We start from the raw sequence: 26,511 nt of genomic DNA on the forward strand, positions 1-26,511 counted from the left end.
GCACACCATGGGTGGTAAAGCAGTGGTGCACATTAACTGGTGCATGCCTGGGGATGTGCCATTTAATATAAATCTGCCCTTTAACATTTAAGTATGTGCAGGGGACACAGAGTCGGTGAGGCTTATCCAAGGTTAAGAAGAGATGAGTCCTGTTCAGTTAAAAATTAGACATAGGCTTCACCTGCTCAGCATTGCTGGACATGGCTAAATAATAGCTGCAAAATGTTAATCTTGTTAAACAATTTTACTATTATAATCTCTGAGATTTGTTTCTTACTCTGCAACATCTCATTGTTGTTATCTTTCTTTAAAGATAAAGACAACCTCAACATGAGCGACAATCTGCAATCAGTTGATTTTGACCTCATCATTGAACTTGTAATTGAAACATCAGTGGATGTTGATCCTTTGGATGATTTAAATCCTGAGGATGAAGAAGAGCGTGATGAGGATGCAGATTTGTCCGAATTATATGATATAGGATGGGAAGCTGACCTGCTTGAGCCTTTGGAAATATAAACATTTATTTTTAAAATGTATAATCAATAAAAAGTAAAAAGGTAAACCGTTTAATTTAAAAATAAAGACACCTTCAAAAACAGGTTATGTGTAGTGTCTTCAATAAAATATTAAAATATGCTCATAAAATTAGATCAGATTCACATATAAAATAGCATAGGTAACATAAATATAAATGTCATTTCTTTTCTGGTATTTCTGTATTGTAAAATTGCCAATGACTAAAAAATCTTCAAATTAAAATGTCAAGTAGTGTGTTAAGTTTTTGATCACTGTTACTGATTTACTGTTTGGTAATAATGTTTATTAACATTTTTTATTATATTTTTCCACAGATTCAACTGCAGATCATTTCAAGATTTCACCATGCCTACAATACAAAGACAGATGAAGGCTGCAAAACGTCAAAGACAGCAGGTGAAAAAAAAAACGCAGCAGTCCTCTAACAAAAAGATTTCTCAAGCCACGAAGAAAGCACCGGGTAAGAGCTCTAAATATTTCATAAGAAATATTTGTAATAAAAAAAATATTACTACAGAAAATGTTTCAGTCCATGAAACGAGAAGGAAATCAAATGGAAAGAAAAGGACAATGAAAAATGTTACTGCTAGAGCAAGAGATAAATCTGTGCATGATAGTAGAAGGAAACAACAGTTTAGGGAGATTCGTAAACGAATGTTCCGCAACAGGATAATTGGCAATTTGTTAAAAAATATTAAGAAAGGTCAACAGAAACTAGTTTTTTATAAGAGAAAAAAAAAAGTTGAGAAAGTTATTGATCAGGCATTTGAAATTAAACGTAAGTTATTTATTTTGATAATCAATAGAATTAGGAAGCTAAACAAGGCAATTTTTGATTTCAAAAGAAATAGTAGATGGAAGAGAATAGTTAATCGTAGTAATTTTTGTGAAGTTTTTTCTGGAGAATGGATGCATAGTTCAAGCTGTGAGGCATTTTTTAATGAGGAGAGTTATTTCCAGGATAATGATTTGGTGCATGCAGTTGACACCAGTGGTCGTGCTTATGAAGTGAAAGATGGTTGTCCAGTTGAAAAAGAAAAACTTGTGACAACAGAGGCAGAAGAGTTGTTAGGTAATGAGGTTTTAGGAAGACGTGCTAAGGGTCCTGTGTACACCTGGAAGTGTAGTAGTATTTGCAGTGTGCGACAGGATTCCATCAATTTGCTTTGTGATTTTGTACGGTCATTTAACAAAAAAAGTTTGAAGCAGAAAATGATGTTGTTGCAAGAATTAGATCCTTGCAGAGTAAGAGAAGTGACAGGTTTGCATGGTCATTCACTGGCTTGTCTTTCCAGGAGAGTATGCCAGAGTGTTTTTCATCATTTCAGGATGCTAGCAGTGCATCATAACAAAGTGAGGAAATTAGTTAGAATGTTGTATTATGCTAAGAGTCCAGCAATTATGCTGAAACAATTATGCGCTGCTCTTTTGCATGGTTCTGAAATAGATGTGAAGAATAGATGTGAAGAAATTGAGTTTTTTTACTTTGGAAGTAAAGAGGAGAATGTTGAAATTGAGCAAGAAGTAGAGGGTCATGTGGAAGATAGTGTACAGGTTTCCAGTACAGATAATTTCCAGAGGGAAATTGCGACGTTTGACGTGAAATCAAGTGAGAGGCCTAATTTCACTTGTGTGTGTTGTAGACGCACTTATTATAAGAATCAGACTAAGTTAGTGGATTTATATGCAAAAAGTGAAAGGGAAAATAATAGTGAATGGAAGGATTTTGCAACATACTTGATGGTAGAAAATTGTTTTGATTTGGGATTGGATCAACGTGTGTGTACTTATTGTTGTAACAAATTAAAACAAAACCAGATGCCTGCTAGAGCAGTTCATAATAATCTGGAATTGGTTGAGATTCCTTCTGAATTGAAGGACTTAAATACTTATGAATCTATTTTGATTCAAAGTATCCATCCCTTTCAGGCTATTGTAAGAATGGAGCCAAAGACAGGGAAATTGCCTCCATCAGATTTACAGAGAGGATTAAAGGGAAGAGTTGTTTATTTGCCTCTAGATTTCAAGAAAAACATTAACACAATTGGAGTAGAAAAAGTGGAAGAGGAACCTCTGGTTATCTTAGTTAATGGGGTTCCGACAAAGAATAAGAAAATATGGCAAGATTTAGTAGATGTTAGGAAAGTTAAAAAGGCAACATTGTATTTGAAAAAAAATAATAAATACTATAAGAATGTATATGTTGCAGAAGAGGAAGTAAGTGAGGAAGAGGATAGCGATTTGTGTGCTGGTCAAATTGAGAAAGTAGAACCCTCTACTAGTGAAGAAATATATGAACATTATAGTGTTCATCCTTTGCATTCCAAGGAAGTCATGGGGAATGCTATTGAGTTGTTTCAAATGAAACAAGCCAAAGGGAGTCCCATTAGTGTTTGGGAGGAAAGTTTGGAAGCTTGGTGTTTCCCACAGCTTTTTCCAACAGGTCAGGGAGGAAGATATGATGAGCGACCTCATCAAATTCCTGCTTCTGAATACCGGACTTTGCGATTGTATGCAGGAGATGCTAGGTTTCGACAATGCATTCCTTATTTGTTTCATCTCCTGTTTGAAAGCGATCTGTCTGGACTGTCATATGCAGTGAACCACATCTTGAAAAGTGGTATACACATGCAAAACATCTCGGCAAGTGATTTTATGGATAAAGTCAATGTCCAAGATAGTATTTTGGATTCTCACCTGATTAATCTCATGGCGTGTCAGCGTGGTACTAATGAGTACTGGTACCGTCGTCATGGTGATTTAAAATGTATGCTGAGGAACTTAGGTACTCCCACATGGTTCCTCACTCTGAGTTGTGCCGAGTATGGCTGGGAAGACTTACTTCAATTTCTACGAGAGGCAAATGCTAACGTAGATAACATCGAATTCAAGACACCCGGAGAACTGTGCTCTTTGGATCCAGTCAATGTATGTAGGTACTTCAATCATAGATTTGAAGCTATGATGTCTTTCATCATGAATAAGAAGAATCCACCTCTTGGAGAGGTGTTGGATTTCTTCTGGAGAAAGGAGTACCAAGCAAGAGGTGCTCCTCATATACATATGTTGCTGTGGATCAAGGATGCACCTAAATTTGGAACGGATCCAGAAGACTCAGTGATGAGTTTCATCCAACAGTATTGTACGTGTGCTGTTCCAAACGCAAAGGAGAAGAAAAGCCTAAGAGAAAAAGTTCTGCGTTTCCAAAGCCATCGATGTGGAAAGTACTGCCGTCGTAAATTCCGAAACAAAGACAAGTTCTACACCAAATGTCGTTTCGGCTTTCCACGACCGGTGATTTCTAAAGGAAGAGTAAACAGTTTGATGTCTTCGCTGCGACATAATGTGATGAAGAAATCACCTAAAAAAACATACAATTTGAAGAGGAACGAAGAGTCCAAGTACATCAACGACTACAACCCGGTGATTTTGTCCATGTGGAATGCTAACATGGATATACAGTTTGTGGCTGATAACTGTATGGCTGTGGCTCGGTATGTGACGTCTTACATCACCAAAAAAGAGAAGACAGAATTGAAGGATATGTGGGAGGACATTTCCCATGAAAAGAGCCTCAGCAAGAAGTTGTACAGTTTCAGTCTGAAGATGTTGTCGCATCGAGAAATCGGAGCGTACGAATGTTCTGACCGGTTGTCTTCAGCAAGTCGAGTTCTCAAACCTGTGCGGGAAATTGAGTATTTGGCGGAAAAGGAGCCAAACAGTACCGACATTTTGAAGACAAACATGTTGGATACATATTATCCAAATCGAAGCAGTCACCTCGAGAATGTTTGTCTGTATGAGGTTCTGCAAAATTACATATTCAAGAGGAACATCAAAGAAGATACTGAGAAAGGAGTGTATGCTGTAATAGGAAGTGAGGGATGTCTGGTCAAGCAAAGAAAATGCCACTTGGTAAACCATCGAAAATTGAGTGGCGAATCTCCTGAAAAAAAGGAGTTTTTCTATTTAGCACTTTTGCAACTTTTCAAGCCTTGGCGTGCAGAAGAGGAACTGCTTGGAGATTTCCTCTGTTACGAAGACTCTTTCAATGCCGCCAAGGAGACCATAGAATGTCCTGCTTTTCCCAAATATGTAGAAATGTTGAATGCGGAAATTGAGCAGGAAGCAACGATTGCAGCCGAGATTGCCAGAGACAGTTCTCAGGACAGTCAGAGTTCTGCTTCATTGAGTCAGGATCCACTAGGAGGACCTCTTATCGAAAATGAAGCTGCCACTGCTATGAATGAAGTGGAAAGAGCCATGGCACATGCTCAAGAGGATGCGGTTAACTTAGAAGAGTTGGAAAGGCAACTCAACGTTGAGCAGAGGAAAATATATGACGAAGTTACCATGCAAATTGATCATGGATTAAGTCATGATAAGAAAGAGTGCTCATGTACGTCGTTGAAGCCTGTCCGACTGTACGTGAGTGGAGAAGCGGGAACTGGAAAAAGTTTCCTCATTAAAGCAATTTCATGCTATTTGCAGGAAAGGACAGAGTCATCGCTGTCTTGTGTTGTCACTGCTCCAACTGGACTGGCAGCACATAATATTAAAGGGATTACTTTACATCGTTTACTGATGCTGCCAGTGGAGCATGACAACAAATTAGAATATCACAAGCTATCTGGAGATGCTTGTTTTGAAGTTTCAAGAATCTTGAGGAAAATGAAACTTCTTATCATTGACGAAGTAAGCATGGTTTCCAATGTCATGCTTGCCTTTGTGCATTTGAGGATGCAAGAAGTTCTCAAAACAGAGTATGATGTGTTATTTGGTGGCAAACACATCATTGTTTTCGGAGATCTTTTGCAGCTGACACCAGTGAAAGGGCAACCTGTGTTCAAAATGCTCACGCATGAAGATACCAGGAAGTGCCTAGGCAGCATTGGCAACGTCAATATATGGTTAAACTTCAATTATGCTGAACTGCATGAAAATATGCGTCAGGCGAAGGATGAAGTTTACAAGACTATTCTACAAGATGTTAGAATTGGAAAAGTGACCGAGCATGGGAAAGAAGCTTTACATGCACGATTACTGTCAAATTTATATCCAGAACAAGATGTTGTGCCTGAGAATATTTTTCAGAAAATTACTGAAAAGAAATCTGGAATATGTTTGATGCCAACTCTTGCAGAATGTGCCAAATTTAACAACAAAATGTTGCATTTAGAAAAGCAAGAGATTGTGAAACTGGAAGCTATTGATAGAGTAGAGCATATGGGATCAACAATTATTTTGTCTGAGAATCTGAAAACAAAATTGGATTCATTAGAGAAGAGTATATCTAAAACTGCAGGTTTTGAAAAGACTCTGAATGTGTGCTTGAACTGCCGTATAATTTTAAGAAGGAATTTACATGTTGAAAGAGGTCTGGTAAATGGATCAATGGGTAATGTTGTTGATTTTGTGAAATACAGAAATAGAGATGGAATTGAATTTTTAAAAATTAAATTTGATGGCATTGAGGAAGTACAGCTAATTGCTCGTTGTTCTGCTAGATTTTTGCTTGTAAAAGACTTATATGTTCGCCGTAAGCAGTTTCCTGTTTGCTTGGCATATGCGGTGACAATCCATAAATCGCAAGGTTTAAGTGTAGACAGTGCATTGGTGAATATTGGCAGTTCTGTGTTCAAGGAGGGTATGGCATATGTGGCATTGTCACGAGTTAGAACTTTATCGGGATTGTACTTGATTGAGTGTGATGTCACAAACATTTGTGCAGATCTAGATTGTGTTAAGGAATACAATAGGTTAAGAAGAGAGTATGCGCCACATTTGCCTCAGTTTCCTTTGTTTGAGAAACGTCTGGTAGGCCGGAAACGAAGAAATGAGAACAATACTGGGGAGGTTATAGCAAAAAGACAAAAAGTGAATGAACCTAAAATTACAAGCAGAAACAAAAAGGATTCTGTTGAAGATGTTGTTGGTTTTCAGTTTGAAAACAGTTCTGGTGTCAACTGCTATGCTAATGTAGTAATTAATGTTTTGTTTTCTCTAAAAAATGTAAAAGAAGAGATTGTGGTCAATTCTGATCAAAGATTTTGCGGTTTGTTAAATTCTGTGTTAGAGACATGTACCACTGATAGAAGAAACATAGAAAGTGTGTCTGAAATTCGAAATCTGTTAGACAGATGTTCAGGCCAAACACAATTCTCTCAAAATATTCAGCAAGATTGTCAGGAGTTTTTAATGTATATGCTTGATGTATTACATGCTGAAGGTGTAGATGTAGATCAGCTGTTTGGGCTTTCTTATCAATGGCAGCATGACTGCGAGAACTGTATGATATCAAGTACTACTAGTGTAGACTCAGAAAGATTTATATATTTAACTTTGCCAGACAGTAAATCAGTCTCCTTTAATAAGCTAGTAAAAGCTGCTAATCACAACATGGAGTGTAGCCAATGTAAATCTGAAATGATGTCCACATTATTTATACGAACATATGGCCAGTACGTCATTTTAATGTTCCAACGATGTAGGCCTGATGGAACAAAATTGACAACTTTAATAAAAAATGTTGTAGCTTCGCAGTTGTCAATATCAGGAAGGACTTTTGTAACTACAGCAATTATATATCATGACGGCCCTTCAATATCATCAGGACATTACACAGCTTATTTAAAGTCTAGAAATGGCTGGTCATTCTGCAATGATTCTGTTTTAATTTTCAAAAAAAAATTGCCGTATGACCTTAAAAACTCTTACCTGGTGTTTTTTAAAACCAAAATTTTAGGGAAATAATCTCGGGATGTGCTCTGTGGAATTTCAAGAAGTTCTAATGGCTCCTACACAATTTGGCCTTGAGGATAAGTGTAGTTCAGAGACATAACTTCTAATCATAGGACTGGACATCATGGAGATATATGTGCACTTTGAATGAGTTCAGAAAAACTATTTCTTTTTATAAGCTAATTGAAGCAGCCAATCAAAACATGGAGTAGAGGGAATGTAAGTCTGCAATGCTGTCTACTGTTTTACATTGCTTTGTGATTAAAAGTGATGTAGAGAATTAAATAATTGTTGTAGTCATAGAGGTAGTGTAAGTCTGCTTCATATTAAGCAGTATCAGTGTCATAGGAAATGTAGAACATGACTGAGCAAGAAGGGGAAGATATTACTATTCCAGGATTGTGAAAATGATCTTCAACATTTTAATTCTGAAAGTTGCGGAAATGCCAAATGATGGGATTGGCTTACAAGAAATCCAAGAGTTATAAATGGCTCTGACTAGATTTGGCCTTGTGGAAAATAGTGGTAGAGAGCAAGAAGTCATTTATTCCATGTAACGTGTTTTTAAAAACGATGGAGGTTTTCTTTCAGAAAGTGGCGGGCTGAAAGTAATAACAGCACAAAAGAGTGTAAGCTGTTCATAGGACATCCTTGGACGTCATGGAAAGTAAGTTAACTTTAAGGAGTTCTGAATTTTGATTTCTGATGTTGTATGGGTTTTTTAAACACAATCATTTTGATTGTGTTTTTTTTTCCCCGCTGTTACATGATGAATACCTTCAAGTCACTGTTTTTAGTGAATTTTGATACATTCTGAGAACAGCAAAAATAAACCATTTAACATGTATAATTAATTCGGTACTGTTTGCATTTATGATGTATATGTAGAACTGTGTAGGACGCATGGAGAAGGTGAGGCTTCTGTAAGTGTGAAAGTTGTTGCATGCAGTGCTGCACTTCTACGTATTCTTTCATATGCTGGACTACATCTGCACAATGAGATACCTAAGCAAAGGAAACACAAGTGATGTGATTGTGAAATGAGCAAAATAAATTGCACATATTTTAATTACATCACCTGTGTTTCCTATCATTATGAATCACATTGTGCAGATCAAGTTTAGGTCTGTCCAGGGAAACATAGGAGGTTTCTACTTTGTTGAAGAGTGCAGTGGACATGACTCACTTCATTGGTAGAGTTTCACAGATATTATCTCCTCTGTACACTTCAACAAGTGTAAATCTCATCTTGAACTCTGAGTAGGCCTCACCTCAAACAAATCTCTGGATAGGAGACATGTTATTGGCATCCTGTAGCGACACTTTTCTGAAACAAGAGCAATGCAAAAGATGCACCATGTTTTAAGATAGGCCTCACTTCATCTGCATCAAGATACTGTTAGTTTAAAATGTATATCTTTAGGACTGTGTAGGGGACCTGGAGAAGCAGAAGCTTCTGTCAGTGTCAAAGTTGTTGAAAAACTATTTGTCCTTCAATCTTTTCCCTTGTCTTTTGTAATTTTTAAATACATGTTTTAATATTTTTCAAATGTTGGTTCTCTCTTTCACAGATTGAAAGTATAAAAATAAAAAGTGATTAATTTAACGGCAATTATAAGGTAAATAGTTGTACTCTTTTCGTTACATTTCTATCACATTCACCTACTATTAGATCCACTGCTTCACTTCTTTAACCCTCAGTTTCCTGCCTTTGCTACTTTCCTCATTCCTTTCTCTATTACCTACTTACTCAATCCTTCCACTCTTTTTCTCAGTCCCTCTGTTCTCATAGTTCCTCAGTCTTGTTCACTCACTCCGTCTCTATTACTCTTAGTGTCTGTGAATTACTTTCCCACCTTTTTTTTTGGACCGCTTCCCGGGAAGTGGCCCGGTTCGCAAACCAGCAGCGTTACGGGAGTCCACCATTTTGTGTTTCGGTCGAATCAAGATACAAGATGGAGGGCAAATAATGTTCAGAATGGGTAGAAGGGGGCACGGTAGATGTATCTTGACCCCCTTGGTTTTCTGAGGGTGGCTGAGGAGGACCATAGTTCTTCACTCTTGTTCATTCTCTCTGTTTCTATTAATGTCACTGTTTATGACTGATCAAAAAAATGTTTTAAAAAAAAGAACAGTAACTATAAGGGAAGGAAACTGACAGTTATGTTAAAAGAAAGACAGCTATAGGGAGTAAACTAAGGATACTGTTACCCGCAATCCACTGCTGTTGATGTTACTGACCATGTCATGAATGATGTAATATGTGACATCATCAGCAGTGGATTGTAGGTAACAGTATCTCTTGTTTACTCCCTAGAGCTGTCTTTCTTTTCACATAACTGTCTGTTTGCTTACCTTATACTTACTGTTCTTTTTTTTAAAAAATATTTTTTTTGGTTAGCTTCCGGTACGCGTACCGGGTAGCGCTCCGGGGAGCGAACTAAGAGAAATAGAGGTTGGCAGAGTTCCAAATATTCTACCAATTTTTTTATAATGGGGAGGTAGTTCTGAAAAGAACTTTTTTTTTATGTTTTTGTTGTTTTATATTTTTTTTAGTATTTCTTGAACATTTTTTTACTTTTTTTGTATTTTCTGAACGTTTTTAAATTTTTTTTGGTTTTTTTGGGGGGGGGGAAACAAAAACGATCCATTGTAAAGGGCTCAACAGGAGCAACAAAAAAAAAAGAATTTATTCTTTGGGGCGTCTCGGACAAACATTAACATGATTTTGAATAGCTCTCATAATCAAAATGATGCTACTTTCCCTGTAGCAGATGAAATCGCCACAGTGCACGCACACTTGCTTGACGTGCCCAAACAACATTTGGATGTTTGGGATCATCTCCCTCGCCTCTGGTCCCGACACCTCTGGAACAACCGATCTTCTTGCCATTGGGAGGGGATTTTGTTGCTCATCACGTAGCTGGGCAGCACTATAATTATTTGGGTGCCACCTACTCATATGCCGATGCATAGTGTGATTGCCGTAACTGTATTTTTTTTCAGTTCCCCTTGACAATCTATCACCGCATATACGGCAAAACACGTAGCGTGCATTCACTTTTTTTTGCCCCTCAGGAATTCTATAGAATTGCCAAATGTAATTCTCCTTTCGATTGTACCTCCTGGGCTCCTCTGGCAAAAACCTTGGCTCTTCCTCCTCTTCCTCCTCTTCCTGTTCTTCCTCTTCTTGCAAAATTACTTCAGCAGGTGGTCCTCTCTTTCTTGGATTTGGTGGAGGTGGTGGGTTAGAACCAGCTGAAGCTACTACTGAAGCCATGTCAAAGTGTAAATAAAGTGTCTTTCTCTCACCAAGATGAAAGTCAGAGTGAGGAAAGAAGGAGGGATTTTCATCATTTGGGAAAAGCAAAAGTTGTAAACCAATGAAAAGTGTTCATTTTAGATCACATGACCTAGTATTACATCATTAGGAAACCAAAAGTGAAATGAACCAATGAAAAGTGTTATTACCGAGTCACATGACCTGCTGTGTTTACGTTACGCGGTCGGCGCCGCGCCGCGGATCGCTTCCGGTTCGCGTACCGGTGCGCTTCCGGGTACGCTAACGTAGCACGTAATATGACGTATTACGCGAGAACGCGAAACGTCATGCTGACGCGACGCGTCACGATGTTGTTTTCTAACGCGAGAGGTGCGCAAACGGAACGTTTACCGGTTCGCGGACCGGGTCGCGCCTCCGGATTGAGCTAACGGGAAGCTAACCGGTTCGCGTACCGGGAGGGAAACAAAAAAAATAATAAAAAAAAAATTGTATTAAAAACATGTAAAAAATATTTTTCTATTTAAAGAAGAATACATTGTAAAGGTTTTGATATTAGCTGTTAAAAAACCAATGAAATTCACTGAAAAAACCATAGGTTATAGACCATATATAGTTAGGAATTAGCATTTACAAAACCTTGAAAATTCACTGAAAAAACCATAGGTTATACACCATATATAGTTAGGAATTAGCATTTAAAAAACCTTATTTTACTCACACAAAACCAATGAAATTCCATATATAGTTAGTTGTACTAACTATATATCACGCACCCGCAATCCACTGCTGATGATGTCACATATTACATCATTCATGACATGGTCAGTGACATCACTGATGACATCACTGATGACATCTCAAATGACATCACTGATGACATCACTGATGACATCTCAAATGACATCACTGATGACATCACTGATAAAATCTCATTTGACATTACTGATCACATCACTGATGACATCATTCATGTGATAATACGATGAACCTCTTCAGACTCTAATATAACCTTAGATACACTCAGTGTAAACAGACACTCACAGACTGTCACTCATCCATGGAGTTACTGACACACCTAGTCAGTCATGCAAAGAATCAATCACAGCTCCATTTTCACAACTATACAGTTATACACACCTTACTTATTCAAACATATACTAAAACATATTTACTCACTTATACAATCCTGGATACAAGAGCACAATGATCCATACAGCCACTCACACATTCACTGGCTCTTATGCACAGTTATTTATATATGTCAACTCTCACATGTACTGTATTTTACATATGTACTTACTTTGACATGTAGCACTGAGATATCTATTCACTCACCAATACAGTCATGCACACAGTCAACCGCCCATACAGCTGTTTCCACATGCACTTTTGAACCCATACATCTATGCACAGAGTCATACACCTCCCAGCCACCCACACACACACTCAGTCTCCCATACAAATGCTTGGGCAACCAATCAATAACCCATATAGTTACTCATATAGCTACTGATCAACACATGCAGCAGTTTACAGAACAACAGACATAATGATGCACAAATTAAGACAGTTTAGTCACTAACCCATGCACTCAGTGAGACACATTTAACCACTCACTCATACAGTCAGTCATGCACCTACTAAATCCTTCATCCAGACACTTATACATCCACTCATTCTTAAATATGTAAGACATATTTTAACTTTACAGAAAAATACAGTCACTGGATGTTGTCATCAGTGATGTCATCAGTGATGTCATTTGAGATGTCATCAGTGATGTCACTGACCATGTCATGAATGATGTAATATGTGACATCATCAGCAGTGGATTGCGGGTGCGTGATATATAGTTAGTACAACTAACTATATATGGAATTTCATTGGTTTTGTGTGAGTAAAATAAGGTTTTTTAAATGCTAATTCCTAACTATATATGGTGTATAACCTATGGTTTTTTCAGTGAATTTTCAAGGTTTTGTAAATGCTAATTCCTAACTATATATGGTCTATAACCTATGGTTTTTTCAGTGAATATATATATATATATATATATATATATATATATATATATATATATATATTCACTGAAAAAACCATAGGTTATAGACCATATATAGTTAGGAATTAGCATTTAAAAAACCTTATTTTACTCACACAAAACCATTGAAATTCCATATATAGTTAGTTGCACTAACTATATATCGCGCACCCGCAATCCACTGCTGATCATGTCACATATTACATCATTCATGACATGGTCAGTGACATCACTGATGACATCACTGATGACATCTCAAATGACATCACTGATGACATCACTGATGACATCTCATTTGACATCATTCTTGTGCTAATACGATAAACCTCTTCAGACTCTAATATAACCTTAGATACACTCAGTGTATACAGACACTCACACACTGCCACTCATCCATGGAGTTACTCACACACCCAGTCAGTCATGCAAAGAAACAATCTCACCTCCATTTCTTCAACTATACAGTTAAACTCACCTTACTTATTGAAACATATACTAACACATATTTACTCTCTTATACAATCCCTGATACAAGTTCCCAATGATCGATACAACCACTCACTCATTCAGTGGCTCTCATGCACAGTTATTTATATATGCCAACTCTCACATGTACTGTGTTTTACATATGTACTTACTATGACATGTAGCATTGAGATATCCATTCACTCATCAATACACTCATGCACACAGTCAACTGCCCATGTAGCTGTTTCCACATGCACTCTTGAACTCATACACCTAGTGAATAAACTGCTCACACATCTATGCATAGAGTCACACACCTTCCAGCCACCCCCACACAAACTCAATCTCCCATAGAAATACTTGGGCAACCAATTAATAACACATATAGCCTCTCGTATAGCTAATGATCAACACATGCAGCAGTTTACAGAACAACAGACATAATGATGCACAAATTAAGACAGTTTAGTCACTAACCCATGCATTCAGTGAGACACATTTAATCACTCACTCATACAGTCAGTCACGCACCTACTAAATCCTTCATCCAGACACTTATACATCCACTCATTCTTCAATATGTAAGACATATTTTAACTTTACAGAAACATACAGTCACTGGATGTTGTCATCAGTGATGTCATCAGTGATGTCATTTGAGATGTCATCAGTGATGTCATCAGTGATGTCACTGACCATGTCATGAATGATGTAATATGTGACATGATCAGCAGTGGATTGCGGGTGCGCGATATATAGTTAGTGCAACTAACTATATATGGAATTTCAATGGTTTTGTGTGAGTAAAATAAGGTTTTTTAAATGCTAATTCCTAACTATATATGGTCTATAACCTATGGTTTTTTCAGTGAATTTTCAAGGTTTTGTAAATGCTAATTCCTAACTATATATGGTCTATAACCTATGGTTTTTTCAGTGAATTTCAATGGTTTTTTAATAGCAAATATCATAAGCTGTCGAATGTCAAGTACGTGGTAAGAATTTTTTTTTTCGTGTTTATGCACACTGATCTGCTTTGATTGCTGCCCCCCACCCCTCATTTCTATTAGGAGTACTCTCTCTTTGCAGATAGTGAAGGGTAGTTAACGCAGCCCTTTCCCCCTTTGTAATCCGTCGTGCCTGCTTCTCTCTCCATTTGATTGATTGTTCTCTTTGGTTCATTCTCTATTTACAAACAAGCACAGAGTCGCAATACTCTGTTTAGTCTTTGCAGATAGCGAAAAATCGTGTAAAAAAACAAAAGGAATCGAGCAAAATCAGTAGGCCACTAATGGGATCTCTTTTGACCTCGCTAAAATAGAAACATTAGGAACAACCTGTTGAAAATAGCAATGCGTATGTATATAAGCGGCGTTCATTTGTGTTCACAGTACCCCTTGTTGATTGTTTCAATCGAGCATTGAATTGTTCGAAGTTAATTCTCTTAACGATCTTCTCTACCTGCAAACGAGGAAGAATAGGAATATTCTATCTCCCTTTGCAGATAGTGAAGGGTAGGTAACGCAAGCCTTTAACACGTCGTACCTATTTCATTCCTCATTGATTGATTGATTGTCCGAACATTGACTGTTTGGGAATTAGTTCTTTTTGGAGGTATTCCCTGTTTGCAAATAAACGTAGGAAAATCTTTGCAAGTAGTGAAAGGGTACGTAATGCGTACCGTTCTCCCCCGTTGTAATCTATCATGCCTATCTACTCCCCACTGATTGATGCACCTTTTTCACCCGGACCATTTACTAGAGATACGTCATCTGGCCCGACCAGAGAGCACCCCTAGTGAAAAGGACATATGCAATAATAACGAAGTGATCACTGTATCCTGTTAACAGAAACTTTACCATGAAACAACCTGGAAAGAAAAAAATAGGAAAACGAAAATCAGTAGGCCACTGATGAACATGAACTTTTATTAAACAACGAACAAAGAAACGATAACATAACGTAATGATAAAACCTATTAATGTCCTAGAAACAAGAAAACGTTAAAATATGCCAGTGGTGAGAGACCAGAAAAACAGTAAGAGAAACCAAATCACCCCTCGCTGTCCCACCGCCTGCCACGCCAAAAAAATCGATAGACTAGGGAAAATGCAAGTCAGTAGAACATCCACCCCCACTCTGGAAACTTCCAAGGTGGGGCAGGGTTCCGGCTACGCCCAGCCGGGAGCAGCCCATATAAGGCAGGTCCTGCTGCCACGCCTCGGCCAGGAGATCCTAACGTAGGGTGTAGCCGGAGGAGAGGCCGAGACCAGCGGGACCCGGCCAGGGGATTGCCTTTACAACGCTGAACAGTTGCAGGGGGGGGGAATGTCTCCTCGACCCTCCCCTCTCTCTCCCAGTCCGGCCGCGGTGGCCCTTGAGAGTTGCAGGTAGTCCCGCCACATGCTCTTCCGGTCCGACCACCAACGGTCGGGGGGCCGAGGCCGACGGGATCCGGCTGCAGCCGATAAACCAAGAAACCCGTTCATGGGGCCAGAGCCAGGGGCGTCCGGCCGACATCCACCGGAAGCCCGGCCCGAAGACGGACGGGACACTTCTTTCTTTTATAATGGCTGCGACAACACTGGAGGGGGATGTCTTGCACATGCCTCCGACCCCCCCCTCGTCCTCATCGCCTGGTCCGGCCATAACAAATCTCAAGCGAGACGCCGTGGGGTGCACTGGGAGGGAGAGACGGTGCGAACAGGCCTCTCCCGCCTCCCCAGGTGGAGGCTTCCCAGCTGCACCCTCAGCGCTCCAGGCGGTGGCATCCTAACAACTACAGTGCTGCACAGTTTCGGAACGACCTAGATAACGGTTCTTCCACTGTGGCCATGCTGCAACGTCTCGCCCGGCAGGGTGGAGCCCGTCCGCTCATGTGACCCCGCGATCGCCGGTAGCTGCCGAACTCTCAAAATGGCGGTCGACCTGGCAAGAGCGGGCCCAACATAAAGAAATGGCCCGGTCACTGGTTGACTCCACCACCGTAGTCCTCCACGACCTTGAAGATTCTAGAGGAGCCGCGGGAGTCTCCGACCCCCGATGGGGAATGACTGCCATGATCGCCCGTGGAGTGACGAAACTGTATCCGCGGGACGTCGGCGCTCCCATGCTGGCGCCAGCCTCACTTTGAATTACTACAATCCTGCAGACCTTACTTCCGGTGAAAGCACAGTGTGACCCGGTAGGAAAAATTATTGCACCCCCTCCCCTTTTTGACTGATAGTTCAAACCACCGATCCTTTCCTTTGCCCTTTTAACGGAACTTTGGACTGCCTCCCCCTCTTTTACATTTTCTAGAGAAAACAAAACATTAACCACTACATTAGCATAGCAGTTGACACCAGAACTGTTTTCAAATTGAAAACCAACAACATCTTCAACAGAATCCTTTTTGTTTCTGCTGTGACCCTGCTACAGCACAGGCATTGTCCCCAGCAGTAATTCTGCAATGCCGGTAAGAATAGCTGTGGTGCCTACTGGACTCACTCACCCCCGCGGCGCCCCACGCCGTTATTTGCTGGGCGGCAACTTACTAGACATCACTTTCGTGCCATCTAGATTTCAGCGCGTTCTGCTGCCTTGGAACTATTCGCACAACAGACCGCTACTGACAAGAATATTTCATTATTGGTGCTGTCAATTTCAATAAATCTATTGGATAATTAAAAAGAAATTGCCACGGTCTCTTCGTTGTTTAAATGTTTTTACTGTTTTTGTTTTGTTGTATATATTTATATGTTATTAAAGTTTTATATTCCTACTACTTTGTTGGAGTGCTATATATTTTTAATGTGACACATAATTGTAAAAACTTTGATGTACAAAGAGTCATTCCTGGAATCTTCCGCTTCAGGCTCGGTCCCCTCCCCAATCACAATACAGGATGGTTTTCAGATAGTAGGAACGCGTGTGCTGTGACGGATCACATCGGGTGTGGGCCTTGATCTACTATAACTCCTTTGAAGAGGGGTGATTCTTTACAGCTGGGGCCATAAACTACATCTGCAGGGCTAGCTGATAGCCTAGGACCGGCCTGGACATTCGGACACAGAGGAAGAGGAGTGTCAGAGGGTGCGGTAGTGAATAGGGCGAAAGGGAGGTGTCGGGCGGGCACAGAGTGTGATTCTCAGGGAAGAGCAGCGCAGATGGGGGAAGGTTTATTGCCCATGCATAAGACAGAGAGCGGTGGTGACCAGTGCCTGGGGGAGATGCTTACGAGGGTGAGGAGCCATGCTACGAATCGACAGCGTGCAGAGAGTGGGTCTGGTCAAGACATCTAAAATGGCTGCCGTGCACGACAAAAGTGTGGCATTTCAAAAAAGGCAAGATGGCGCAGACAATGTTTTTCAACACTTCCTCATTTCCTTCGAATCGAACGTTAACAGACGTTGGGGCATATTACCAAAGTTAAGCGATATTTATCGCTAACGATGCTTACCAACCAATTTTTTACCACTAAGCATCGTCAGAAATTATCGAAGATAAACCTTACTATTATCAAGGTTTATCGCAAATGCGATAATAAACGGCCGCAATGCATGAATATCGCTAAAAACTCAGCGATATTCATGCATTACCGAGCTAATACTCTTAGCCATGTTATCCACCTCCCATTGGATAACATGGCTAAGAACTGCTCAGGGCAGGTGTTACTTTTTGGAGATATTCGCGCTTAGCGCGAATATCTCCAAAAGTTGGTAATAGGAGATAGATATCTTGCATGTTGTAATGCAAGTTATTGTGGTATATGGAACTCATACCATAATCTCTCAGGAAAGCAGAAACTGATCCTTTTGGGACCGCCTAAAAAGGCCTAGGGGGTGAGGAGTACTCTACTTTGCCCCCTTTTCACGTTCCGAACTATTTTATTTTACTCTCTTCTGTAATTACACAAAATACCAGCGATAAGATGCATCGGAGACACACAGTGAGAGAAAGGAGGCCGGAGATGAAGAAGACATGTCAAATACACATTGGAGATAATATAGTGGCAGAAGGGAAGTAAATATGAGTAAACTTACCATGTAACATAAAAATGTTGCACTCTATACTATAAGTCTCATTTTATACTACAATCACTTCGCTACAACCTCATAAATTAAAAATAAAAATAAATAATGTCTCAAACAATTTTTGATTTCTAAATATAAATTTATTCTTCAGAATTTTCTAAATTTGAAACAACTAGTAACATGTCCTCATCAGTAATTTCCTCTTCAATCATCTCATCTGGAATCTCCTCATTAAAAGTCTGCAATGATGATTCTTGTAACTCTATGGTCTCCAAACACTCGATAAATTCGCCATCAAGAGATTGATCAAAAAAATCATTCAAGTCATCTCCTCCTTCTGACAATATTTCATTATTGGTGCTGTCCATTTCAATCAATGTAGTGGAATCATTCAAGTCATCTCCTCGTGACAATATTTCATTATTGGTGCTCTCAATTTCAATCAATGTAGTGGAATCATTCAAGTCATCTCCTCCTTGTGACAATATTTCATTCTTGGTGCTGTCCATTTCAATCAATCTAATGGAATCATACAAGCCATCTCCTCCTTGTGACAATATTTCATTATTGGTGCTCTCAATTTCAATCAATGTAGTGGAATCATTCAAGTCATCTCCTTGTGACAATATTTCATTCTTGGTGCTGTCCATTTCAATCAATCTAATGGAATCATACAAGTCATGTCCTCCTTGTGACAATATTTCATTATTGGTGCTCTCAATTTCAATCAATGTAGTGGACAATTCAAAAGAAATTGCCACGGTCTCTTCATTGTGAGCCATTTTATTTTGAAATTGCTTGCTGTAAATTGCAGAAAAAAATAATCACTTTCATTTATCGTTTTTAGTAATACATAATATAAAACTAACTTCATCAAGTATTTAGTATAACAGAAGGACTGCAAATAAATAACAGAAAACATTTTTCAAATTATCTTCAAGTGTACAACATAGTTCCCCTTACAAATTAACAACTCACCTTTTTAAAAGTAGCAGAAGTGTTAGTACTGTGTAAATCAAACACCAGAAATTCACCACCAAAAATTCCTCACAAATGTACCTCAGACAGTAGTATCACAAAATGGCTGTGGTTTCCTCTCATTTGACATATATACATAACCAATTAACTTTCATCACACACAAATACAAAACCAAAGTAACATTTTAATTGGTTCTAAATTTCAACACTTTCAAATGTGTTTTCCCCATGCAATTTTCCATAGGACATTTACATACGTCTACAGCCTGAATGGCTGAACGGAATTACACCAAACTTGGCAAAATGGTACATCAAACCTAAGAGGTCAGGAAGGATCTACTATGCCCCCTTATGGTCATTTCCCCCTTCGCTTTGGCCTCCTCTTGTCTCTCAATCCTACCGAGGGACAAGATGGCGGCCGCTACGGACTGTTTGGAATGTTGACAGACGCCGGAGAACCAATCAGCTTCGCAAAGCTCCGTAACGCGAAAAGTACGCGAAGCGGAGCGCTGTTACAGATATATATCTTTTTTTCAACGTTAATTTCTCAAAATCCACTGGAGCACATATATTGAGACCTAGCAAAGGCACATCGGGCTACCAGTCCCTAATATTTTGCCAAGTTTCGTGCAAATCCATTCAGCCGTTCGATTATTATTATTTTGTTTTTTTTTGCCCCGCGGGGCCCTTTTAAAACCTCCACATCAAACCTAGGGGGTCAGCGAGGATCTACTATGCCCCCTTATAGTTATTTCCCCCTTTGTTTTGACCTCCTCTTGTCTCTCGATCCTACCGAGAGACAAGATGGCGGCCGCTACGGACTGTTTGGAATGTTGACAGACGCCGGAGAACCAATCAGCTTCGCTTCACAAAGCTCCGTTGCGCGAAAAGTCCGCGAACCAGAGCGCTAACCGGTCCGCTGTTACAGATATATATCTTTTTTTAAACGTTAATTTCTCAAAATCCACTGGAGCACATATATTGAGACCTACAAAAGGCACATCGGGCTACCAGTCCCTACAATTTTGCCAAGTTTCGTGCAAATCCATTCAGCCGTTCGGGCTAAAAGTGAGGCCAACCGCCCTATGGAAAACTCAATGTTAAAAACACGTTTTGGGACCCCCCTTTTTTCTCGGCCCCCACTGGACGAACCCCCCCCAAATTTTCAAGGGCTGCTCAGAAACAAAATGTGCCATTTTCCTGAAAATTTCAGCCGATTCCGTCCACAAACGCCAAAGTTATTAGACATAGAATTTTCAAAAAACCCATAGAGAAAAAATCCTAACTATATATACCTACTGGCGACCGCCAGTAGGTAATATATATATATATATATATATATATATATATATATATATATATATATATATATATATATATATATATATATATATATATATATATTCCTGTTTCGCCAGTACTCAGCGAAGGGAAACCAGGTGGGGACCTCAAACTCGCCTTCACACTCGCAGTAAGCAGGACACCAAATCCAATTTTCAGGTGAAGAACAGAGTGAATGATTTATTTAATGAAAATAAAGGGAAAAATGCCCATCCATGACGCGTTTCGCTCCACGAAGGAGCTTGGTCACATGATGTGCCCCAGAGTGTATTGCAAATAAATAGTAAACATAGAAGTAAAGCACACCCATACCGTGAAAAAATGAAATAAACAGACTAGTTCCACAAAAACGCTTCAAAATCACAACATAGTGTTTTTTTAAATCCAGGGACTTTAGAATTTTCAAACAAAGGCCAATCAAAAGAAACCACATATCGGATTTTAGCTAGGAATGTATAAATAGACAGTAATTCAGACAAGTGTCAGAATGTAAATATTTCATAGTCATTTTAAGCATAAAAAGTGAAAATCCATGTAAAAATATTCATTATCTAACTGGCAGCTTTCTATACAGACAAATATATACAATGCCTTCTAAAATAGTAATTGCTGTATTCTTCTCGATGTATTATCAATTTCCAATAGACAAATCCATGTGGTTAAAAGAATCATATGACCAAGGTGTTCAAATAGTCCCTCATAAATAATTACTAGGAAGCGACATGATATAAAATTTCAAAAAGTGCAAACGTGCTATATAAACCAAAATTTTCATGATTCAAAATTTTCTTATAATTTTATAATCAGAATGTGCTTATTTTCAGCTTATGAGGCAACTGTATAGAGAACTCCCATTGAACTGTTTAAATAACACTAGGCTATCAAATTAGATCCAGCCGACTTGACTTTATAATTGCTTTGGAAAAGAGAGAGCATTGCGGGGCTTGGGTACCGTTTACTTATAGCTGTCTTGGGTTTTCAATGCCTCTTCCATTGTTTGGTGCGTTCATGATCAGCAATGTTTCTCTGCTTGTATTTGAGCTGCCTTTTTCAAAAAAAAGATTTAATACTAAAAAAGTCCCAGAAGAGGCAGCACAGTGAGTCACTTATGGGTATTGACAGAACCTATAGCAATCAGGTGTGTTCCTCATGATTCTAAGTGTAAGGCCTTCGATTCGATTTAAAAGATTCTATACAGATTGTATGCCATGTGATCAGGAAAATATAGATCACAAAAAATTATGAAGGTCCTCCGTCAAATGTAATCCATTAGGGGCTCTAGTGTCAAGAGACAAGATAAAGTGAGATTCTTTCTGTCTTAATAACTTGTCCCTGTTTCCACCCCGGCCGGGCTGTGGAACAGAGCAAAGGACAGTGTATTCCTAGTCCTTCAGCTGGTTATTGTGATCCGCCTTGAAGTGTCTCGCCACCGGGTAGTTGGCGTCAGAGTGCACAATAGCCCTTAGGTGCTGCAGAATGCGTTTATGCACAGGGAGTTTAGTACTCCCTATGTACTCAAGGTTACAGGTACACTTCAGTTTGTAAACAACATACTCAGACCTTCATGTTGTGTATATATATATATATATATATATATATATATATATATATATATATATATATATATATGCAAAAAAGAAGGAGAGAACTCTGGGTAGGTCTCAGTTTAGGTGGAAAGCAGCTCCTGTTAGAGCACTCTCAACACCAGCGACACTCTAGATCTGCTCACCTCAAATGTCTGTTGTTCTATCAAAGTTTTTAAGCATAGGATTAGACAGTGCTATCCATGCCGAGATAGAAAATGACAAAGTCTTTCGCCATTTAAACAGCAAAGTCTTTAAGCATAGGACTAGTACAGTGCAGTCCTTGCCGAGCTGTCAAATAACAAAAGCCATTTATCACTCCAGGCACAATATTACAGCTTTGAATTGGTAAAATACCAACTCAAGCCAACCTGGAATGAATAAAAGCAACCCCTGACACAGTGTTTCACTCTAATTAGAGCTCTTCAGAGAGGTATAGCTTTGTCCAGACACAAGGGAGCACCCAGTATTAAGTCAAAACAAAACCCTTTCAGGCATAGAGTGACGCATAAATTATGCAAAAAAGAAGGAGAGAACTCTGGGTAGGTCTCAGTTTAGGTGGAAAGCAGCTCCTGTTAGAGCACTCTCAACACCAGCGACACTCTAGATCTGCTCACCTCAAATGTCTGTTGTTCTATCAAAGTTTTTAAGCATAGGATTAGACAGTGCTATCCATGCCGAGATAGAAAATGACAAAGTCTTTCGCCATTTAAACAGCAAAGTCTTTAAGCATAGGACTAGTACAGTGCAGTCCTTGCCGAGCTGTCAAATAACAAAAGCCATTTATCACTCCAGGCACAATATTACAGCTTTGAATTGGTAAAATACCAACTCAAGCCAACCTGGAATGAATAAAAGCAACCCCTGACAGTGTTTCGCTCTAATTAGAGCTCTTCAGAGAGGTATAGCTTTGTCCAGACACAAGGGAGCACCCAGTATTAAGTCAAAACAAAACCCTTTCAGGCATAGAGTGACGCATAAATTATGCAAAAAAGAAGGAGAGAACTCTGGGTAGGTCTCAGTTTAGGTGGAAAGCAGCTCCTGTTAGAGCACTCTCAACACTAGCGACACTCTAGATCTGCTCACCTCAAATGTCTGTTGTTCTATCAAAGTTTTTAAGCATAGGATTAGACAGTGCTATCCATGCCGAATAGAAAATGACAAAGTCTTTCGCCATTTAAACAGCAAAGTCTTTAAGCATAGGACTAGTACAGTGCAGTCCTTGCCGAGCTGTCAAATAACAAAAGCCATTTATCACTCCAGGCACAATATTACAGCTTTGAATTGGTAAAATACCAACTCAAGCCAACCTGGAATGAATAAAAGCAACCCCTGACACAGTGTTTCGCTCTAATTAGAGCTCTTCAGAGAGGTATAGCTTTGTCCAGACACAAGGCCTTCGATTCGATTTAAAAGATTCTATACAGATTGTATGCCATGTGATCAGGAAAATATAGATCACAAAAAATTATGAAGGTCCTCCGTCAAATGTAATCCATTAGGGGCTCTAGTGTCAAGAGACAAGATAAAGTGAGATTCTTTCTGTCTTAATAACTTGTCCCTGTTTCCACCCCGGCCGGGCTGTGGAACAGAGCAAAGGACAGTGTATTCCTAGTCCTTCAGCTGGTTATTGTGATCCGCCTTGAAGTGTCTCGCCACCGGGTAGTTGGCGTCAGAGTGCACAATAGCCCTTAGGTGCTGCAGAATGCGTTTATGCACAGGGAGTTTAGTACTCCCTATGTACTCAAGGTTACAGGTACACTTCAGTTTGTAAACAACATACTCAGACCTTCATGTTGTGTATATATATATATATATATATATATATATATATATATATATATATATATATAAACATCTATACACACACACACACATTTATTTATACCTATTTTTTATGGTTTCACTTACCTGATATATACTTACCTTACATGGTAAGGCATTGTGTGGGAAAGGCATTTGTTGTAATGTCATTCAACCCTTTCATACACAATCCGGCAGCTTTTGAGTTAAATGTAATTGACATCTATACTGAGAGAGGATCTTTAAATACAGTGTATAGAGTTTCCTTTGAAGTCCCCTCGGTGGAAAGGAGATGTCTTCCGCTGACAAGTTCTTCATGTTGTTTCATTGGGACAATATAGTCTTAGTAGCTTGTCGTCCTAAATTAGCTTTTTAATCTCGTTTTTGGTTGTGAACATACTAGCTTTTCTTATACCAACTGGTTTACATCTGCAGTGCACTAGTGTAGTGGGCTGACCCCACGTGTTCAGGAGACATAGTAGACGTAGCTGAGTTGAGTTTAATGTAGTTTATTAAGTCCATAAGTAGAATTTACAGCAAACCCCACCGGGAGCAGCCAGCTAGCTGCTCAGCACACCTTCCAACTGACAACACTCGCACACCACGCATCCAAACATTCCACTCATGTCACTCACGCCAACATTCTACATGGAACACTCACACTGGCTGAGCAGCTAGAGACAAGGTGAAAGGGAACATTACAGCATAACATGAGAATACTACAACTAGTTACACTTGTTAGATGTTATTTTCATCCTCATCTTGATAGGTTGGCATAAACATTATCAGAGCAGCATTTTGCTTCCTATGGTCTATAAGTAGAGGACAGAACGTAGGCTGATCACCCCTGCATTGAAGTGTTGTCTAGAAACCGGCTAATTCTAATAGTCTATTCGAAAACTAATCCCATCTAGGGGAATGCATCAATATAAGGGTTTGAGGGACATTTGTTCACACATCATTCTACAAGTGTTTCCATTCAGACCAATGCTTAAACCCACTTTTAGGGGAAGCTAGCATTTAACATGCAGGCAGTGTTGTTTCCCTGGTGATATCTATGTATAAACTAGATTCAACAACATTTTCAAAAGGCAGATTTATTTCCACAGTTTCCAATGCTAGGCAAAGCTATAGAACGTCTTGAATCATATAAAAGAATGATGGTGGTCTTGTTATACAAGCCATACACAGCCACTACTGTACCCCTTGAATTCAAGCAGAAATCTCCTAAAAGGGCCCTGCACTTTATCACTACGATTTATTTGATTGATTATTCTAAGTATCTTTGCATTTTGCATATGTTATTTGCACTGTGCAGATTGAGAGCCTTTCATTTGTCAAATTAAATGTTCTAGCTATAGGAATGGTTATTACTTTAGCATTTTCCTTGCTGTGATCTTGTCTCTAATATCTTCATATCATTTTCCCTTCTGAAAGTGTAATCTTCTCCTCCACAATTTTAAATTATACATCTAAAATAGTTAACCCAAAAAATACTGAATCGACAACTTTTGTTAAAAATAATTGATACAAGTTCATCACTACTATTCTGTGCACCCGAAAAAAAAATGGTTATTTATGCCACACAATTTTACGAGCCTTTCAGAATTGTAACTAAAGCCTTGCTCACATTTGTGAAAAACGTTTTGTGTAACGGAAATAGGGCCTACGTTTTAGCTCTCTGCTTGACATGAAGATCCAAGTGAGCCTTCCATCTGGTGATAGTTTGTTTTTTCTGTAAAGCATGTTCGTTAATTATCTTGAGAGCATGATAATATTAGCATTTACAATGCATTGCTAACCCAAGATTAAAATCTGTCCTATGTCTATGTAACATTTGAGAGTGCTTCTTAATACTCTGCACTGAATCTCCCCAGGATGAATTTCTCCCAATTCAGATAGTTACCCAGTATATTGGGGGAATAAGGTTGTTTTAGAATAGTGAGAACAAATTGATCGTGGGAAATTTAGCAAATTCTCACTACCACTTACTTACATGAAAAAGGAGTGAAAATTTGAAGAATCCATTTATGAATTCCTCAGTAGATATTGAAATTGAATTTTACACTGCTAAATGCTTGCCTTCCAAAATGTGACTGATTTCAGTGAAGTATAGTCTCATATCTGATAATGCCCTAGCACTGTTCAAATTGGGTTTCAACGTTTCCTCTGCCATCATTGGAGAGGTATGTTCCTAGATTTTACATGTTAGCTCAGTAGTACTTAGCGTAGAAAGGCACCATATAGGTAAATTAGTGGGACTTCATCAAGTGTATCCTCCCCAAATATTCGGTTGCCTGTTTTTTACATATTATTTTAGGAAGATCTGTTGCTTGAGAACACAAAATTGCCATAAGTCTGCTCAGCTCCTCAATGAGTTATTTTATGTTGCTACCAAATGCTTGAGGCTCCTGCCTGTTAGTGGAAAAGTATTCCAAGCTTATGAATTTTTAGAATGATTCTTAACAACTGTTTGGTTAGATTGGAAAAAGAGTAATTGTCTTGTTTTCCTTTCCAGGAATATGCTTGAGAGATACGTCAATGATGAATTCAAGGCAGCAGATAAAGATTTCAACAATGGTAAGTGTACCAAATGTACACTATCGTAACATGCAAAACATGTAATTCCAGGTACATACCATAGTCCCACACCACTTTATAAGTCTTGGGTGCACAGCTCATGCGCTGCACTTGCTAGGGGTATGGTTTACAATAAAG

The 26,511-nt window shown here is 39.0% G+C and overlaps 1 protein-coding gene across 6 annotated transcripts in view; it reads left to right on the forward strand.

Moving 5' to 3' along the window:
* The window catches only part of CEP43 (centrosomal protein 43), a 293,859-nt gene that overhangs the window by 161,483 nt on the left and 105,865 nt on the right, over positions 1 to 26,511 (forward strand). For all 6 annotated transcript variants that reach the window (XM_078648540.1, XM_078648541.1, XM_078648542.1 and 3 more), the window contains one exon: positions 26,312 to 26,373. In XM_078648540.1, the coding sequence (XP_078504666.1) occupies positions 26,312 to 26,373 (62 nt within the window). The remainder of the gene's footprint in view (positions 1 to 26,311; positions 26,374 to 26,511) is intronic.

This window comes from Lissotriton helveticus, chromosome 6 (assembly GCF_964261635.1).
Source record: "Lissotriton helveticus chromosome 6, aLisHel1.1, whole genome shotgun sequence".
Classification (NCBI taxonomy): Eukaryota; Metazoa; Chordata; class Amphibia; order Caudata; family Salamandridae; genus Lissotriton; species Lissotriton helveticus.